This window comes from Bos javanicus, chromosome 11, assembly GCF_032452875.1.
Source record: "Bos javanicus breed banteng chromosome 11, ARS-OSU_banteng_1.0, whole genome shotgun sequence".
NCBI classification, from domain to species: Eukaryota; Metazoa; Chordata; class Mammalia; order Artiodactyla; family Bovidae; genus Bos; species Bos javanicus.
The window spans coordinates 82559125-82580004 of NC_083878.1; the positions used below are offsets into that span (position 1 = coordinate 82559125).

At 42.9% G+C, this 20880-nt stretch overlaps 1 protein-coding gene across 2 annotated transcripts in view; it reads right to left on the bottom strand.

The window, feature by feature from the left end:
* DDX1 (DEAD-box helicase 1) overlaps positions 1-20296 on the bottom strand; it is a 40376-nt gene extending 20080 nt beyond the window's left edge. The window contains exons 1-12 of one of the 2 annotated variants that reach the window (XM_061433267.1): positions 19981-20296; positions 9150-9201; positions 8776-8839; positions 7597-7626; positions 6716-6812; positions 4756-4803; positions 3037-3120; positions 2593-2676; positions 2142-2218; positions 1213-1285; positions 661-737; positions 430-548 (exon numbers count right to left, since the gene is read on the bottom strand). In XM_061433267.1, coding sequence (XP_061289251.1) covers positions 430-548; positions 661-737; positions 1213-1285; positions 2142-2218; positions 2593-2676; positions 3037-3120; positions 4756-4803; positions 6716-6812; positions 7597-7626; positions 8776-8839; positions 9150-9201; positions 19981-20023 — 848 coding nt within the window. In that variant the 5' untranslated portion in view covers positions 20024-20296. Of the gene's footprint in view, positions 1-429; positions 549-660; positions 738-1212; positions 1286-2141; positions 2219-2592; positions 2677-3036; positions 3121-4755; positions 4804-6715; positions 6813-7596; positions 7627-8775; positions 8840-9149; positions 9202-12022; positions 12141-19980 lie in introns of those variants that run through there. The other variant, XM_061433268.1, reaches the window with a different exon arrangement.
* Positions 20297-20880: the final 584 nt, after the last annotated feature.

The window sequence follows — 20880 nt, forward strand, 5'->3', positions numbered from 1 at the left end:
TAGAGTGTGCGCTCTAGAGTCAAACGGCTTGTATTTGAATTTAGTTCCACCGCTTACTTATCCTGTGACCTCGGTCAAGTCCCTATTCCTCAAGTTCTTTGTCTGTAAAACCACCTTGCAGGGTTGTTGCGAAGACTAAATAACGCACGTGACACCTAGCACAGCGCCATGGCATTTAATAAGCACACACCCTGTAAACCTGAGACACCACCGTCGTCATTATGATCAGTTTCCCCCAAATGCCCGGCCTGAAACCAATACTTGGGAGTTTATGAATTGGGTTCTGACCCTGAATTTTACTGACATGTTCAATAAACGAGAGAGACTAAACCAGCCGAGGAGAACCTGGACCTCACTGCGAGAAGCCTCGGTCACTGGAGTTCTCACAACACCCCCTTCTTGAAACCCTTACCCCATCGGGTGCAGTACCTACCTGTGTGCTGCGACTTGACAACGAAACTCTCCGGCGCCTTGGAAAGGGCAACGAAACCATCTTTCGGTGGAAACTTGAATTCTTCTTCCCCAAAGTTAAATTTGAGTTCCGCATTCTAGCATTGAATAAAGGAGAAAATGGTAACTCTGAACCTAAGAGCAAACTAACCAGGATGAAATGATGAAGATCAAATTAGCTTATAGTCACAGCAAGATATCTCTAATTACCTTCAAAACACAGGCAGGGAACAGGGCTTGGTTCTTCATATGTGGTGGTATTTCAAATGCCAGACCAAGATCTTTGCCTTTAAAAAAAAAGAGAGAGAGATACAGAAAATGAATCGAAACAACCAGAAAAGGACCGCCACATGCTCACACCATCAAATCTGCTGGTTCTGGCATTAACTGTGCTGCGTAATACCACCTTCTCAGAGAAGCCTCCTCTGACCAACCCCAGACCATCACCTTCCATTCCCTCACCCAGACTTACATACCCTTTCAGTGCCCACTGCTCCCTCCTAACATATCACAGATTTGTCTGCTTCCCCCACCAGTAGGTAAAGCCCACAGAACTGTACATAAATGTGTCTCCTCCCTTTTCTGCTGCATCTCCAGAACCTACCAGCCTGCCTGGCACATGGCAAATGTTCAGTAAGCATTTGTCTAAAACAAAGGTAAGGAGGAAGGGAAAGAGGACTGAAGACAGTGAGGGGATTTTAAAAATCACGAATACTGAATATCATATATATTCTCCAACAAAACAACCCATAGAAAGCTCACCGTTTTTGGAGAATTTGACATGCCCTTTATCTATATCTAGGTAACATCCAATGGTATCATGCATAGTGAATTCCTAGAAAACCAAAAAGTCAGGTACTGTTAATAAAAAGCAAAATTGAAAATAAGATTAAAAGTTCAAATACAGTTGCATCCAAAGTAAGTGCTGCTGCTAGTATTGAATAATAATTACTTAAAATTCTAATGCAGATGTTAAAAATGCCTACTCCAGCACATCACATATAATAATAGAAGCATCGGACACACTTCTTAGAATTCACATGATATTAAGGCTCATCCACATTACTATAGACACAAGTTACCAGAACAAGTGTATTTAGATGTAACATAATTCAGAAGAAGAAATGAACACCCCAAGTATTAAAGTCAAAGCCCAAATCAAAATGGGGTGAACACAAAGAAACTATGGAGGGGCTAATGAATGGTATAAATGAAAAGTAGTTTTTTTTCATTTTGTATCATTTCTTCACCCCAGTCCAAAACTGAACTTTCTGTGGAATATGTTCAGAAAATTCACTTGAACTTGACAATCGTTTCTATACTCTCAGTCATGTCACGAGTGATCAAGTATGCAGGAAAACATACTAAGCTATGATTGAGTCATTAAAGACAACTTGCGGCTGCTGCTGCTGCTGCTAAGTCGCTTCAGTAGTGTCCGACTCCGTGCGACCCCGTAGACGGCAGCCCACCAGACTCTGCCGTCCCTGGAATTCTCCAGGCAAGAACACCAGAGCGGGTTGCCATTGCCTTCTCCATTGTGTGAAAGTGAAAAGTGAAAGTGAAGTCGCCCAGCTGCGTCCGACTCTTAGCAACCCCATGGACTGCAGCCCACCAGGCTCCTCCATCCATGGGATTTTCCAGGCAAGAGTACTGGAGTGGCTTGCCATTGCCTTCTCTGAAAGACAACTTACCTCTCCATAATTGTCAAACTGCTTGTTGTGGGATTTCTTCCCTGTTCCACCAAAGCCAAATCCAAACTTGTCAGTACCTAGATTTTAAAAGTATTTTATAAGTGTAGGAAGAAAAAGTATAAAGTGAAAAGCACCATAAAAGCAGCTTAAAAGCTGAAGATCTGAAACATCTACAAGTATTATGTGGTATGTATTAATGCAAATTAACTTTACTGACTTTACTCTTACCCTCAACATTATTCCTCCTGATTTTATGATGTTACCATATCTATTTTTGGTGGACTTCAAATCTTTCTTGGAATGAGGTAGGGAATAGGTAAATAATATTATTTCTATGTCTCTAAATATAAACTCTGTATGGTTAAGTTTATTACTTCACTCCCCACTAAAACAAAACATTAAAAATTCACAAATGGAAATCAATAAACTCAGTTTATTTAGAAACACTTACCGAGATCTAGGGATGCTTGCATGGAAGACCACCCAACTCTGCACAACCCTTGGTCATGACAGGATACCTCATAGTAGTGCTTCCCTACAGGGACGAAATACTTTTGAGATTTACATAAATCGTACACATATGATTCATTTACCATGCAGCCACTTTTCCATTTAGACATGAATCTGAGCAAACTCCGGGAGAGAGTGAAGGGCAGGGGAGACTGGCGTACTGCAGTCCATGGGGTCACAGAGACTCAGATGCTACTAAGCAGCTGAACAACAACACTTTTCTACTGTTTTTGAATTACATTTTATATGTTCCAGATGAAGACTTGTAGATCTTTCTCCAACATTAAAAATCTTTTCCGATCCTCACTTTAAAGCTACTTTAAAGTAAGTTCATGTACCAATACATCTCCCCAAAAGTCTGTAGGAGCACAATGTTGTTTAATACCTTTCGTTAGGCCTTTGGTGGCTCTGCACCCATGCCATTCCTTTACTTCTCTGCTCTGACAACAAAGACCATCTGAGCCAATTGCTGGATTTGAGAAAAACACAGAAAACCATGTCAATACAGATGATGTAAATCACGCACTCTGAAATAAGCATCATTCAGTCTCACTAATAAGATAAATTTTCGCTCGTTGCAATGTTTCAAGGACTAAGAGCTACTGATTGCTGAAGGACAGCAGCATCCTCTGTGTGAGTAACCGCCCCCATTCAGGCCCTGGAGGGCCATGCCAAAGGTCGGGGACTAGTTTCTTTACTGTGACCTGTTGACCTGGACAGCATTTTACCACAACAAAAAGGAGTCAAAACAGTACCTAACCTGACTTGCACCGACGCCAGCTGCACCACCAGTACTTAGACAACTGTTCCCTACAGTCCCTTACACAAATGGATACTAAGAATGACACTGGTTGCTCCGATTTTATGCTGAAATTAGAGTCTGAATGAATGCTACACTAAAAGGAAAAGAGAAAGTCTCCCTGGCTTGTTCCCTAATCTGCAGATCCAGCAATCACAAAGGGAAAGCAGGAAAAGTCTGAATAAATAACCCTGTGGCTATTATTGCTAACATAGGACTCTCAAACATGAAGTTCTATATTATATATCACAGTCAGTCATAGCGCTAATTGGTGCTTTTCAGCTTTAAGTAAAGCATTTGGCCTTTATCTTTACTAGAAACTGCAACTTTTGTCCTGGCTTGGGCTTGCAAATCATATCTGGCACCTGACTATAGAAGAAACCTTTTGAAAAAGCACCTCATCACACATTTTCCTTTCCTTATCAGAAACTACATTATTTACTCAAAGTATAAATTCTCATGAGTATAATGATATACTTATGTCACGAGTATAAACCTCTGAATTTTTAAAAAGTTCTGTGACAATGGTAAATCCTAAACATTTTTGTATTTAAAATTCTTTATGCGTATGTACATAATTAATCTAGATACCACATGGTGAACAGCAGCATTGGGGTTGCTTGTTTTTGTCATGATTCCTCAGGCCCCCTCTACCTTTCTCTGTATCCTGATTTTCTTCCTCACTGACACCTGGGGAAAATTCCTCCAAGTCAACTCTACAGTTCTGACTTGTTCTTCCTAATGGCTACACAAGAGTCCATGGATACACCCTAATCTTTGTTTACTATTCTGGAAGCAGCATTTACTTTGCTGGTAGTTTTTATCATTAGAAATAACGTTGCATCCAACAGCTCTGAATGTATATCCTTGCATATGGGAAATTTTTTCCCAATGAGCTTGATCTTCCAGGAATATACATTCTTTAAATACTAAAAGATAATGCGGAACTGCTTCTTAAGAGAGGCAGCCAATTTGTACGTTTGTATCACTCTTCTGGATTCTTGCTAATCAGATGGTATAACACAGTCACTGTACCTTTTACATTCCACTTCCCTACTACCTGTAAACTTGACCTTGCATGTTTATTGACATTTGGATCTGCTCTTCTGTGAACTGCCTATTCACATACTTCGCCCATTTTCCTTATTGGCTGTTTACCTCTTTTTTACTAAAATAAGTAACCCTTTATCATCCATCAACACAAGAACCCCTTATAAGTTTATAAGGATTCTTTATCTTTCCTCAGCATTGCATTAAAAACAAGCTTTTGAATTATAAATATGCTGCTAAAGTCTCTCCACTTACCGAAAGCAGATCCTCTGTCATATGGGTTCATTTGCCATTTGTTCAGCACTAAGCAAATTAAAAGAAGAAAAGTTAACCCTAAATAAACATAATTTAAAACATTCTACAGAAAATAAAGCAAATACTTTATATTTTATATCATACCATAACTCCTCTAGATTCAATATAGTTTTACACACTATTTGGAATGTACAATTAAAAGTGTTACTGTTTTGATTAAAGGCAAAACTGAAACTGAAAACTGAAACATGTCAAAAATAATAGTCACTGACCCATCAAGAGCTAAAACCTTTTCTGCTCTCTTGTTTCAGTGCCTTTTTACAGGATGGCACTGATCTGTGTCCTAACTATGAGAGTATTAATAAAATGAAGTTCTGGCGACTTCAGTCATAGTGAAAACAACCTACCAATGTATCAGAGTCCAATTATCACTTTATCATAACTAAAAGAAAAGCCAGTCCTTTATCTTAAATAATTCAAAAGTCACAAAGTATTTTCCTCCTTACGTCTAGGGAATCAGTATTTTCCTTTTCTAAAGTATCTTAAGAGTCTGGATAACCAAAGAATCGCAATAGCTAAAGAGAACTCGATGTGTTTTCAAGCCCAATTTTGGCCCAAGAGAGAAATCTTTTCTGGACTATTTCTGGTCAAAATGTATCTACCATCTGCTTAAACATTCTGAATGTTCTCTGAGCGTCTCCATTCACTGTGGGCTCAAGTGAGCTACTAGGAATTAAGTTAAACAGTACTTTCGAGAACAATATTCTCTCTCCAGATCCCTTCAATGATTTAACAATTACACCATCTCTCTTCTTTGTTTCTCCATGTTTCAGTACCTAGCTTCTTTATCTGTAACAGGACATGGTTTTTAGAACCACAACCATTCAGGTTATCTTCTGTGGAGCGTTCCCTTTCATCATCATCTCTCATAAATGATGGCTGATAGCCGTTACAAGTTCTGAGACTATTTCTAAATAGACTAATAGTCTAGTGTTCACATCCATTATCTCACAATTCATTTACAAATAAGTTCATTCTACAAACTCTCTAACACTGTTACTTTCAAACTCCTGAGAAGAAAACAGTTGATATGCCAGCTCATGCCACTTAAGCTTGCAATTGTGTCACAACCGAGTTTTGTTTCATGAAACAAAAGTGACTTAATAAAATCACAGATTACTCAAGATAGAATGGAATTCAGAAACCATTTAATAAAAGTGACAAAATTTAAAGATGAGAAAATTGATGTAAGATTGTCGACGGCACCAACAGAACCAATCTTCATGGAGACAGGACTGAAAATACGAAACTGAGTTTAAAATGTACACTTTACATTTTAACTTCTTGGGTTCCTTCCTTAAAGGACAACGCATGCCTCTTTCCCTGTAGAAGGCAGTATTTTCTACCACTGTGGGGTTTTACTCTACCAATTATTTGTAAAATCCTTCCTCAATGCCTTTGTAAAACATCGTTCCAATTTATCTTCAATGAAAGTGAAAGTCGCTCAGTCGTGTCTCTTTGCGACCCCAAGGACAATCCAGTCCATGGAATTCTCCAGTGGGTAGCCTTTCCCTTCTCCAGGGGATCTTCCCAAACCAGGGATCGAACCCAGGTCTCCTGAACTGCAGGCAAATTCTTTACCAGCTGAGACACAAGGAAGCCCTTTATCTTCAATATTAGGCATAAAAGCTATCAAGTTAAGAAAAACATTAAAATAACTATAATTTCCAAAATGCCAGTATTTTCTCAAAGGAATTAATACTAATGTTAGTATTTTAAAAGAGATCGTCTTTCAATGTTTATACTCTTTTAGCATTAATGGTTTCCACAACACCAAGTGACAATACCATCCCCCATATATCAACAATAAAAGTGCACACTCAAATCTCATGTCTTTAAATATCTAGCGTGAGAATTACTAATTTATACAAAATGAAATTAATAATACGCAAAAAATCACCTGAAGCACCAGTTTTAATTGTCGCTTTTCCTTTTTTGCCTTCTTGTTGGTCTTTCAGAGTTTCATACACTATCTGAATAACCGGAATACTGAAAGCCTAGCGAAGAAACAAGAGTGCTCTATATTAGTAATGAGATATCAGTGACAGTTTAATAATCAATGTAAATTGTGAGAATTATGCATGCACCTTAAATAATACACATATTCCTGATTGCTGCTCTAATTTGCCCAAAGCCAAAATACCAGTAAGATAGTAAGAGTTGACTGAATGAAAGAAATAGGAGCCAGCCAACAGCCCAAAATAATAAGCAATAGGGACCCACAGAATGAACTGAACTGAAAAGGATAAATATTATTCTCTAGTCTAGACCAATAGGAGATCAACCTAATTGCAACCTCTTTATTACTGGAGCCACTACATTAGAATTCAGAAGTGAGTATAAATATTAAAGATATTGTAACTATTTCCAAGACCAGTTTAAAACTATATTCTTAAAGCCATACTCTTGTAAATCTTTTTCAGAATTAGCTGGCATGGCAACAAAAATATCACTCTCAGTGGCAAGCAACAAATTTTTTACATTTTGGAAGGAGACTATTTGATTAAATATTTCAAAGCAAAAACCAATGTTTAAAGACCCTGATGCTGGGAAAGACTGAAGGCAGGAGAAGGACGACAGAGGATGAGACGGTTGGATGGCATCACCGGCTCAATGGACAGGAGTTTGAGCAGACTTCAGGAGATAGTCAAGGACAGGGAAGCCTGGTGTGCTACAGTCCACAGGGTCACAAAGAGTTGGACACAACTTACGTGACTGAACAACAAAAGTCGCTTTAAAAATCAACTCTTACAAAGTAAGTCAACTTAGAAGTTTACTTACCCCAGTTTTTCCACTTCCTGTTTCTGCAGCCTAAATGAAAAAAATAAATAAAGCTTAAATTGCCAGCTAAAGAAATCAAATTAACGTGATAGCATGTAGAAATCTCTAACGATACACAAGCTAGCCAGATTATTCTGATTTCCTCATTCAATTCTTTTGACTACTGCCAATCTTGCCATTTCTTTTCCATTCCTTCTGCAATCTGTTCGCTTTTCCCATTGCTAACAGTCAAATCTAAATCCTCACTGTTCTAACACCCTAACTGCAGCTCTGGAGAACTGGAGGCAACTGGAGAACTGGAGGTTGCCAGAACTCTGGCAACCCACTCCAGTACTCTTGCCTGGAAAATCCCACGGACAGAGGAGCCTGGTAGGCTGCAGTCCATGGGGTCGCGAAGAGTAGGACACAACTGAAGTGACTTAGCAGCAGCAGCAACTGCATCTCACCTCTCAGAGCTATACTACAAGCTGCTACCAAATCAGTCTTCATAAAAAAACACACTTCTAACCATGCAAGGCATCTCTAGTTAAACATGTCCAATGATCCCCACTGCCAACAAACACCCAAATTCTTTACCATGACCCTTAAGAAAGGGCTCAGATAATCTGACCCACCATATACTCCCATCTTATCTCAAGTTACGCCTCTCCACCCCCGCACCACAGACACATGTATGGCATGCTCCCACCTGAGTGAGTGAACTACTCTGGGATCGTACCCTGCATTCTCCTATTCCCTGTTTTTGCCGATGTGCTCTCTACCTGGAGGGCATTTCTCCTTTATCGTCCCTTGTCCAAAATCTAGTTCCTCCAAGCCGAGTCCCTTACAATTCCTCAAGCAGAAGAGTAACTGCATCCCCACTTGAATCTTGTCACACACTGCGTTTCTTGGGCAAATCCTCCCTTGTATGACATTTATCTGTGTACCTGTCTTACTGAGCTACTGGGTTTAAGCTTCTGAAGGGCAAGGACTGCATCGTATCCACCTCTGTGTTCCCCGCAACTCCTACCTACTTATTTTGAATGGAGCATATGGATCTTCAATGTTGGTGAATAAACAAAATTAATCTGGTGAAAATATCATTTTTAAGCCTATGGGGCCTCTTTAAGTGTGCGGTTACAAACAGCCCCAGAATTGTGTTTCCCTGGCTTCCGACTACCCCACCATGTTTAAACATACCATAAGGACATCACCTCCTCCTAGGATGAGGGGGATCGATTCAGCCTGGATATCAGTTGGGAGACTAGAAGAATCATTTTGAAGAATTTTAGTTAGTGAAAAGAAAGAAAAAAAAATCACCTAAGCTCATTAAGTCATGTTAAACAATAAACCTAGATGAGAATTTTATTTGGTAAATACTAACAATCTTTTTTCAGCTAAAAATATATCAACGTTTAAAAAGGAAATTCTACAATTTAAAGAATCACAAGAACAAAACTGAATTTCACTTACCCAACTGGGCCCAACAATCTTTGATAAAATCACTGTTATTTTAAATTGTAAAACTCTGCTGTCACAGGAACATACAAGTTTTTAAAGACAGAGGTACTTACAGCCAATCCATCTCTTCCACGGCTTGTGCAATCTCAGGCATAACACCCATCTCTGAAAATAAAAATTAATTTTAAAGATTACACATAGTACTAAATAAATTATACTGCTCTTAAAATTACTATTCAGTGGTGAAACAGGTTTGAAGCAACACTCAAATGTCTACTGAGTATAAATTTTGGAGAAAGACCTTGAAAGTCAAATTCAAGCTCTCACTACCAATGTGACCTTAAGCAAGCTCCATACCTATTTCCCCACAGAAAATGGAGCTAAAATACTGCCTGCATTGTAGGGATATGGGAAGATTACAGATACTCATATGTAATGCACCTGGAACACAGCTGCCACTTAGGGATGATATACAGCAGCCACCGGTGACAGTTTCCTTCCTACCACTAGTGAGAAATCTGCCAGAATTGGAGAGGTTCCAGACCAGTACCTTGGTGTTTCATCTAGAGATGATGTGGAAATCACGTGTCTTGCCTCTGTGAGGACCATGTGAATACCCTCAGCGATCTGAGACAAATGAACAGGTAAGAAGAGGGAGCCCACATGTACAGGTAGCCATAATCAAAACTATGATGAACTGAAAGGGAGGGGCTGGTGGTGAGAACTTGGGTTAACCAGAAATGTCAGCTGAAGAACTTCTCTGTTCTTACCTGTTCACATGTTTTAAGTAATTTACATCAAAGCGAATCCTAAATAAATAGGCCGGGTTATTTCTCACTGGATTTTGAAATTTCATCACTTCTCAAATGAACTGTAGGGTTGTATGGAATAGTCAGTTGTATTTCTTAAATTTCCTTTCCAAATAAGAAGTGATCTTTCAAGTCTGCATTTTAAAACTGTAGCTTTTATTAGTTATCTATACAACAGTATATATTTCTATTAAAAAACAAACAATACTCAAATACATCCAACCCCAAAGATAAACTATTTGGATATTTTGTATTTCTTATAATCATTTGTAAAAAGACAAATCTATAATCCACTGCAAAAGTAGCTCCCACACGCCCCCCTCTACCACATCAAGTGAGAAGACTCATATTAGCAGTCAACAGTAGATACAATACTAACATTTTATATGTGTGCTCAGTAGCGCCCAACTCTTTGTGGCCCAATGGACTGCAGCCAGCCAGGCTCCCTTGCCATGGAATTTTCCAGGCAAGCATACTGGAGTGGGTTGCCATTTCCTTCTCCAGGGATCTTCCTGACCCAGGGATGGAACCTGCACTGGTGGGCAGATTCTTTACCACTAGTGCTAGCTGGGAAGCCCCAACATTTTATATAGTGACCTAGTTAATATAAACATTGATGACATAAGAAAGTATAAAAATCTCTTCCAAAAAGGCAGGCTCTTCTACCCCTCAATCTCTTTGACGAAATCCACAGATTGAAAAACTAATCCAGGTCAAAAGTACCGCCAAGCTGACCTTTTTAAAAAGTGACCCCATGAGAGTCTAGGTGTATTCTCTCTCCTAAAATGCAAACTGCTTGGAAAAAAGGGGGAAGGTCTTCAATAGGCTGCATCTATATTAACTATTACATTGCAAGCACCAACTAAAGACGGCTTTCAGCAAATTCCAGGCAATTTCTTGTTCCACACTGGTCATGCTCTTTGCAGATTTGCTTTGAAACCATGTTTTCTTTAAACAGAACATTTTTAATACTCAAAAGAAAAATAGCAATATTCATGCTCTTTAATTCCACTATTGTCTTTATTTCACATCACAGACTCTTCCAGCCCGTTACCCTAATATTGCTGAAATCTGTGCATAACTCTCAAAGTGACCCTACAAAACGACAACCTGGAGCTAGCTGCTCTGCACACCTGAGCTCTGAAATCTTGTTTTAGGAGAGCTGGTCAAAGAAAAGCAGCTCCCAGTTTACGCAGATTTCCTCTCGTCTCCTATGAAACCCAACTAAAACCACCAGAAATCTTCCTCCCAACTAAAAATCTGGAATTTCTAATGTTCTAATAGTAGAAAAATGAAGAAAGTAACAATACTGGGTTATATGTGAAGTCACCTTAATAGGATAACAAACATTAAAGATGGTTGGCCTAACTGCATACATTTATTGCTAGGTAAATGTACAACTTTCAGTATGGAAGGCTGACTGCAACTTGTGGACGTATAAAGGAAGAATGATAAAGAAAAAGGAAAAAAACAACTGTCCAGTTACGTAAGCCATCTCAAATTCCTTTTCGGAACGAAAGAGGGTATCGCCAGAAAAGAACGATTTTTAAAAGTGTGCGCTGACCTCGTGTTTACGCGGCTGAAAAGGTTTTCCCTATAGCTTAGGTATATATAACGTTAGGGTTGATTTAACGGCGCTTAACAACAAATAAGGATCAGGTTTGTGCCTAGGACTTTTCGTTCTGGAAGGGCCTGGGCAAAACTCTAGATGCAGGATGGTCACTTCCAAGGAAGCCCTCTCCGCGCGCCCCGCTGCCTCCCTGCCCGGCCCGCCCCTCCCCGGGCGCGGGCAGAAGACGGTTCCCTGCACCACCCGCCACGTCAAAGCCCAGGAGGCCCGGGGCTCCGAGCGCAGCTGCAGCATCGCCGCCGCATCGGGCAGGACAGCAGGGTGAAGGGCGGCTGGAAGGAGACACAGACGGGAGCGAGCACCGGGGAGGCCCGGCCAGCCAGCCGGCATCCAGACAGCAAAAGGCTGTCTCCCTGCAACAGCGAGACGCACCGATCGGGCCTCCCGCGCTGCCACTGGTCCTCCCCGAACCCGCCCCGGGCGCGGGCAAGGAAGAGATCGCCCTAGACAGCTCCCTCCTGAACTGCGCGGCCCCTCTCCGCCCCTCGGCCCAAGCCGAGGCGCCGATCGGGCCGCCCGCTCCGGCCCCCCTGCTCCGCGGACGCACCGGAGAAAGCCGCCATCTTCGCCCCGTCCTCCGCCGCTCAGCTCGCGCTCCGTCCCTCCGCCCGGACACGCTGCGCGCTGGCCGCTGGCGCTTCCGCTCCCTGCCCGGCCCCCGCCCGGGTCTGCTGCTTTCCAAGTCCGGGCAGGCACACAGCCTCGACAGAACGGTTCCGGGCACAGAAAGACCCGCCCCTGGACCTCACAGCGGAGACCCAGTTCAGCTGCGCCTTGGTTTTCCTGAGTGGCCAGTACCCGTCATCATTAGACGAACTCAGAGTTACCTTTTACGTCAAGTATGCTGTGTGTCATCAGGACCACTTTCACACGTATAAGGAAGCAGGCCTTTCGTAATGAGGCTCACACAAGGGCCCAGGATGATCCGACAACAAAACTGTGTTATCTCGGCTGCCTCCTTCAGACCCCTCAACTTCTCAAAGATAATAAGCAGGGCTTTCTGGTATGCGAATGACCTGGAGAGAATGTACTGAACTCAATGTCCACCCCGTCCCCCCCCCTCCCCCACCAATACTAGGGAGAGAAGAGCCTGGCACCCAATAGCCATTTATTAAATATTTTTGACTGATTCCAGCCTCCCAGCCTCAGTGTTTGATGTAGTATTGAAAATTTCAAATCTGTTTGATGTTCATACAGTTTTGACTCTTCTTTTTGCAGAAAGATAGGAAAAGTAAACGAATATTTAATCCTCCCGTCAGCTCTGCCAAGGAGTATTAACATCTTTAGATGAAGACACTAAGTGTCAAGAAATCAACCCATCTAAAGCCACGTAGAAGAACTATACAAAAAAGATATTCATGACCCAGAGAACCACGGTGGTGTGATCACTCACCTAGACCCAGACATCCTGAATGTGAAGTCAAGTGGCCCTTATGAAGCATCACTACAAACAAAGCTAGTGGAAGTGATGGAATTCCACCTGAACTATTTCAAATCCTAAAAGATGATGCTGTGAAAGTGCTGCACTCAATATGCCAGCAAATTTGGAAAACTCAGCAGTGGTCACAGGACTGGAAAAGGTCAGTTTTCATTCCAATCCCAAAGAAAGGCAATGCCAAAGAATGCTCAAACTACCACACAACAGCACTCATCTCACACACTAGCAAAGTAATGCTCAAAATTCTCCAAGCCAGGCTTCAACAATACATGAACTGTGAACTTCCAGATGTTCAAGCTGGTTTTAGGCAGAGGAACCAGAGATCAAATTGGCAACATCTGTTGGATCATTGAAAAAGCAAGAGAGTTCCAAAAAATATCTATTTCTGCTTTATTGACTATGCCAAAGCCTTTGACTGTGTGGATCACAATAAACTGTGGAAAATTCTGAAAGAGATGGAAATACCAGATCACCTGACCTGCCTCCTGAGAAATCTGTATGCAGCTCAGGAAGCAACAGTTAGAACTGGACGTGGAACAACAGACTGGTTCCAAATAGGAAAAGGAGTACATCAAGACTGTATATTGTCACCGTGCTTATTTAACTCATATGCAGAGTACATCATGAGAAACTCTGGGATGGATGAAAGCACAAGCTGAAATCAAGATTGCCAGGAGAAATATCAATAACATCAGATATACAGATGACACCACCCTTATGGTAGAAAATGAAGAACTAAAGAGCCTCTTGATGAAAGTGGAAGAGGAGAGTGAAGAAGTTGGCTTAAAACTCAACATTCAGAAAACTAAGATCATGGCATCTGGTCCCATCACTTCATGGCAAATAGATGGAGAAACAGTGACAGACCTTATTTTATTGGGCTCCAAAATCACTGCAGATGGTGAGTGCAGCCATGAAATTAAAAGACACTTACTCCTTGGAAGAAAAATTATGACCAACCTAGATAGCATATTAAAAAGCAGAGACATATTTTGCCAACAAAGGTCTGTCTAGTCAAGGCTGTGGTTTTTCCAGTAGTTATGTATGGATGTGGGAGTTGGACTATAAACAAAGCTGAGCACCAAAGCACTGATGCTTTTGAACTGTGGTCGTTGGAGAAGACTCTTGAAAGTCCCTTGGACTGCAAGGAGATCCAACCAGTCCATCCTAAAGGAAATCAGTCCTGAGCATTCACTGGAAGGACTGATGCTGAAGCTGAAACTCCAATACTTTGTCCACCTGATGGAAAGAACTGACTCACCGAAAAGACCCTGATGCTGGAAAAGATTGAAGTCAAGAGGAGAAGGGGATGACAGAAGATGAGATGGTTGGATGGCATCACTGACTCGATGGTCTTGAGTTTGAGCAAGCTCCCAGAGTTAGTGTTGGACAGGGAGGCCTGGCGTGCTGCAGTCTATGAGGTCGCAAAGAGTCAGACACGACTGAGCGACTGAACTGAACTGAACCAAAAGCCACGTGGCTACTGGACAGCAGTGGTAGCTGAGCCACATCTGTGTAACCTCAGGGTGCTTGCTGTACCATGAGTAGCTAGCCACAGAAGGACAGGAGAAAAGAAAACCTCAGGCAAAATGTTTCAGATGGACTTAGAACGACAGCTTCGGGAGCCATACTCTCTAGGTTTGAATTCTAGCCCTGCCTCTTGCTAGGTGTGCGTTAGTGTTAGTCATCAGTCATGTCCGACTCTTTGTGACCCCATAGACTATAGCCTTCCAGGCTCCTCTGTCCATGGAACTATCCAGGAAAGAATACTGGAGTGGGTTGCCATGCCCTTTTCCAGGGGATCTTTCTAACCCAAGGATCAAACCTGAGTCTACCACATTGGCAGGCAAATTTTTTACAGTCTCAGCCACCAGGGAAGCCAACTTTACATAGGGTAGTAATATCAAATCTTGTTTTAATCAACATAAATGTCTATTTTACTTATCCCATTTTGAATAACCATCCAAAGAACTTTTTTAAAATTCATTTGTGGTAATTCCTTTTTTTAAAAGAAAAAGATTTTTACCTCATTGAAACAATAGCTAGATATTTTTTGTGTTTTTTCAAGTTTTTTGCTGATGTTCTTAATTGCTGTTATTAGCATCTGTGATGGAGAAGGCGATGGCACCCCACTCCAGTACTCTTGCCTGGAAAATCCCATGGATGGAGAAGGCTGGTGGGCTGCAGTCCATGGGGTTGCGAAGAGTCCGACACGACTGAGCGACTTCACTTTCGCTTTTCACTTTCATGCATTGGAGAATGAAATGGCAGCCCACTCCAGTGTTCTTACCTGGAGAATCCCAGGGACGGGGGAGCCTGGTGGGCTGCTGTCTATGGGGTCTCACAGAGTCGGACACGACTGAAGCGACTTAGCAGCAGCAGCATCTGTGAAACCATTGAGAAGACCTCAAGGAAGCTTTCTAAACTGGGTTTTCTTGTTTTAAAAAGTTTTTAAGTTAATTTGACTTTTGTTGTATAGATATCAACAAAACAGTTGTTTACAATGATAGCACTCAGCTGTGTAACCTTGAACAAATCTGGGCTTCAGTTCACTCTTTTGTGAAATAACCATGAATAATGTCGACCTTGAAGGATTGGTATGAGGATTGAATAAAATAGGTAAAGCATCTACAACAGTGCACAGCACTGTCTATGTGTGTTCAGTTCAGTTCAGTCGCTCAGTCATGTCCGACTCTTTGTGACCCCATGAATTGCAGCACGCCAGGCCTCCCTGTCCATCACCAACTCCTGGAGTTCACTCAGACTCACGTCCATCGAGTCAGTGATGCCATCCAGCCATCTCATCCTCTGTCGTCCCCTTCTCCTATGTGTGTTACCTCTCTTATTACACTAGGACCTGTAAGAGGATCCACCACCTGAAGTTCCAAAGGTAATAAAATCAGGCCGAGCTGCAGCCTCCCACCTCCAGGGGGCACCATTCACAGTATATTCTATATTCTCATTCTATTTTGTATCAATTTATATAAGTGGTACACCTGAGAGTTATGCAGTGTAGCAGTTCTGAATAGATACCATATACCCCATATTTTTCCTAGCTCAAGGGATGAAGCATTTTCCGGGGGACTACTCAGAACTTTTGATCTCAGGAGTTTGGGAAGCAGAAGGCATACTCTGAGAAGCTGTGACTAGAAGGCACCAAGGCAGCAGGGCAGAAAAAGAGCTGGAGGGAAGAGAAGGCAGCTGTGTAAGCAGACTACAGTTCCAGCAACTGCGGGGGAATATGTGTGACCTTCCCCCTCAGGGCTAACTGCACCTGTGGAGTGTGGCCTTGAAGCTCTCTTCAAAGGGAATGTGCCCAAGAGAGCTGCCTGGAGAAGCTAAAGGATACAGCAGACAGATCCCCAAAGGACCCCATTTTATTCATACTTTTAAACAGATGGGGGCCTCCCTGGTGGCTCTGATGGTAAAGAATCTGCCTGCAATGCAGGAGACGCAGGTTCAATCCCTGGGTCAGGAAGGTCCCATAGAGAAAGCAATGGCTACCCACTCCAGTATTCTTACCTGGAAAATTCCATGGACAGAAGAGCCTGGCAGGCTACAGTCCATGCGGTCGCAAAGAATTGGACCCAGCTGAGGGACTAACACTTTAACCAGAGGACAGACATCACCTGCATCATTTGAGTTGCGTTTGGAGAATACCAGCACAAGAATCTCCCAAGAAACCAACAAAAAGTACCTCTGAGCTAAAAAAAATCAACCTTGGGCATGGTTGAACCCAAGAGCACCAGATTCAGATCACAAAGGGACCTGCCAACCAAAGGTGAGTCTCCTTTCTCCCAGATGTTATCTCTCCCCAAGGGTCAGAAACAATAGCTAATGGGAGACAGGAAAGCAGAAATGAGAGTGATTGCACCCTTCACAGTATTGCTAAGCTGGGGAGAAGGAAGCTGTCCTTTTGGTTCAAGTTGTGAATTTTGATCATAACACTGGCTGCTAAGTCACTTCAGTTGTGTCCGACTCTGTGCGACCCCAGAGAGGGCAGCCCACCAGGCTCCTCTGTCCATGGGGTTTTCCAGGCAAGAGTACTGGAGTGGGGTGCCATTGCCTTCTCCACATAACACTGGACCCAATAATTTAATAACAGAAATGAGACTCTAGTTGTGATGAAAATAGCCAGGCAGCTTTTCTTTATCTGTGTGTGCTTAGTCGCTCAGTCGTGTCCAACTCTTTGCAACCCCACGCACTGTAGCCCACCAGGAGCCTCTGTCCGTGCGATTTTACAGACAAGAATACTGGATTGGATTGCCATTCCTTTCTCCACCTGGTCCCGGAAACTCTGCATAAATCATTAGGTGGGAAGACAGCCACCACTAGGTGGCGCCAAATTGTAGCTGAGCTGACGGCACCAAACTGGTAACTGCAGCCATGCTGGATAAACCTGCAAAGGTAATTAAAACTCCCAGCTGGGACTTTTCCACCAACGTTTATTTCCATAACTTCACAATAACCCAGCATTTTATGTAATTGAACGTTTTGGACCCATAGCCAAGAGTGTTTGGTGGAATTTTCCTGTAATATCCGTGCACCCAAGAGAGACTGTGATACGTATTTTCAGGTAAGGTGTAGTATAGGTCACTGCAGACCAGATGGATTTTAACTGCAAAGGCAGCCCTAAAAAATACATCCTTGAGTTACCCAGGCCCTTGAGAGTGTAGAGAGGATGGGCCCCATGAAGGAGTCCATGGACTGGCCACACACATTCCCGCTTCCCCTTGAAAGAGAAGTGAAAGTGTGAGATGCTGAGTCATTTCCGATTCTTTGTGACCCCATGAACAGGAGCCCGCGAGGCTCCTCTGTCCATGGAATGCTCCAGGCAAGAATACTAGAGTGGGTAACCATTCTCTTCTCCAGGATATCTTCCTGACCCAGGAATTGAACCAGGGTCTCCTGTATTGCAGGTGGATTCTTTACCGTCTGAGCCACCAGCGAAGCCCTCACTCTTTCCCCTTGCCCTTCTCTGTTATGAAAGTGAAAGTGAAGTCACTCAGTCAAGTCCAACTCTTTGCGACCCTGTGGACTGTAGCCCACCAGGCTCCTCTGTCCATGGGATTCTCCAGGCAAGAATACTGGAGTGGGTTGCCATTTCCTTCTCCAGGGGATCTTCCCAACCCAGGGATCCAACCCAGGTCTCCCGCATTGCAGGCAGACACTTTAACCTCTGAGCCACCAGGGAAGCATTATTATACAGCCTGGGAAAAGAAAAAAAGAAAAGGTTGCCTTTCCAGACTCCCTTGTAGAGAGACAGCATGAGATCCACTTCTGCCTAGATGAAAATGAAAGTTCCTTTTTAAAAAGGAAAGATCTGACTGGCAGATACTCTTTGTCTTCTGGACATGCTCCCTGGAAAGGCAGAGATGAGCCACTAAGATGGCTTCATGCTAAGGTTTTTGAAGCAGAAATCAGGAGACTGGATCCTTGATGAATGGTGGTGAGCTACGTTACCAGCCCAGGTCTGTCTGCCGCTAGATGTCTTGTAGCTGGAAAACATCTTATATATTTGAGCTACTGTTAATACCCTCTGGCTTGCCAACTAACACATTCCTAACAGATATGAAGGAAGGAGATGAAACATTCATCCATAGAGATATTGTGTAATGATCACTCAGATCATTTCTTGAAATGTTCTGGAGTAGAGCAGTAAGAAACTTACTGTGGCTCTAAAGTCATGGCCCCAGTCATGAAGGCACTATTAAAAACAACTCTTGAATATATGTTCATTTCCTCACAACCAAAAATGAAGATGAAATGAATGTGCCATATGCAATGGAGGAAATGACCCTAAATTTCCTGAGCCCTCCTTCCCAGCTTTTAAGGATCTAGCCATCACCAAGAAGGAAACAGCAAGAGAGAATTGTTTTAATGTGAAGGAAGTCAATTAGAAAATGCAATACTTTCATTATATAACCCATCCCCCAAGTCCTTCCTCCCAATACATAATACAAACCCATTCATCATTCCCACCCAGGTAGTGTCTCACTCCTCAAAGCTTCCCCAGGAAGTTTGCCCACAGATCTATGTCTTAGGAGAATAGAGAACTTAGCAGCAATGCTCTGGATCCTGAATCCTGCTGTGAGTTGTTGCTATTGTTGTTTTTCAGTTGCGAAGTTGTGTCCAACTCTGCAACCTCATGACTACAGCAGGCCAGGCTTCCCTGTCCTTTGCTATATCCCGGAATTTGGTCAAACTCCTGTCCATTGAGTCGGTGATGCCAGACAACTATCTCATCCTCTGTTGCCCACTTTTCCTTCTGCCTTCAATTTTTCCCAGCATCAGGATCTTTTCCAGTGCATCAGCTCTTCATATCAGGTGGCCAAAGTATTGGATCTTCAGCATCGTTCTTTCCAGTGAATATTCAGGATTATTTCCTTTAGGATTGACTAGTTTGATCTCCTTGCAGTCCAAGGGACTCTCAGGAGGCTTCTCCAGCACCACAGTTATAAAGTAAAGTAAAGGAAATGTCCCTCAGTCGTGTCCGACTCTTTGCGACCCCATGGACTGTAGCCTACCAGGTTCCTCCGTCCATGGGATTTTCCAGGCAAGAATACTGGAATGGGTTGCCATTTCCTTCTCCAGGAGATCTTCCCAACCCAGGGATCAAACCCAGGTCTCCCGCATTGTAGGCAGACACTTTACCATCTGAGCTACAGGGGAGTTCTTCGGTGTTCAACCTTCTTTATGGTCCCACTCTCACATCCGTATGCTGTGAGTGGATGTGGTCAACCTTCCACCAGGACACCCTCTCCACTTTGAAATCTCTTGGTAGTAGACTCCTGATTCCACCCTCCAGAGGATGGCACACACCAGACCTTCCTATCAGCAGGTACCCTAAGGCCACTGTACCCTTCAACACATCAGGCCATGTAGAATTCCTTGCATAGAGCAGATTGCCTCTCTCCACTAAATGTTTGCTTATGCTGTTTCCTCTCCCTACAATAGCCTTCCTCTTTCAGTTTCAGTTATCTATTGCTAAGTAATACCTCCAAACAAGTACAATAGCTGATTTATTGCTCATGATTCTGTGAGCCTGGAATTTAGGCAGGGCTTACCTGACTGGTTCTTCTGTTCGACGCAGTATGAGCTGGGGGTCATTCCCTTGGGTGCATTCAGCTGGTGGGCTGGACTGGACGGTCTGAGAAGGCTTCACTCTCATGCCTGGTACTGCAGGGCTCCCATCCATGGGCTTGCTGTCTCCAGATGTCCATCTTAGGCTTTCCCACAGCAGGATTAATCCAGGGAAGACAGACTTCCTACACGGTAGCTGGGTTTCAAGGGGAGAGGGCCCCAAAATAGAAAGCCAAGGCTGCGTACCTTTTAAGTCAGCTGTGGAAGTAGCTCAGTGTCACTTCTGCCAAGTTCCGTTTGTCATTACAGGTCACATGACCAGCACAGCCCAGATTCATGAGGAAGAGAAATAGGCTCCACCTCTAGATGCAAGAAGGCTTCCCAGGTGGCTCTTCTCAGATTCTTTAGTGGTAAAGAATCTGCCTGCCAATGCAGGAGACTCAGGTTCCATCCCTGGGTTGGGAAGATCCCTTAGAGAAGGAAATGGCAACACACTCCAGTACTGTTGCCTGGGAAATCCTATGGACAGAGGAGCCTGGTGGGCTACAGTCCATGGGGTCGCAAAGAGTCGGACACGATTTATCCACTTAACAGCAGCAGCAACTTAATGCAAAGAATGGTAGATAGTCTGCAATCATCTGTAGGACACCATGCCTCTCTCCTTCACAAACTCCTAATTATTATTCAGATTTAGCTAAGCTAGCAACTAGCAGCAAATCCTGCTGAATGACAATCCCCAGCTCACAGATATCACTAGTTTACCCCAGCGTTTATTTGCTTTTCCTTAAATTTCTGACAATAAGCCAGATATATGGCTTCCCAGAATAGCGAGTCTCTTCTTAACCCTCCACGGTAGCTGGGTCATATGCTTGTGTTCTGGCCAT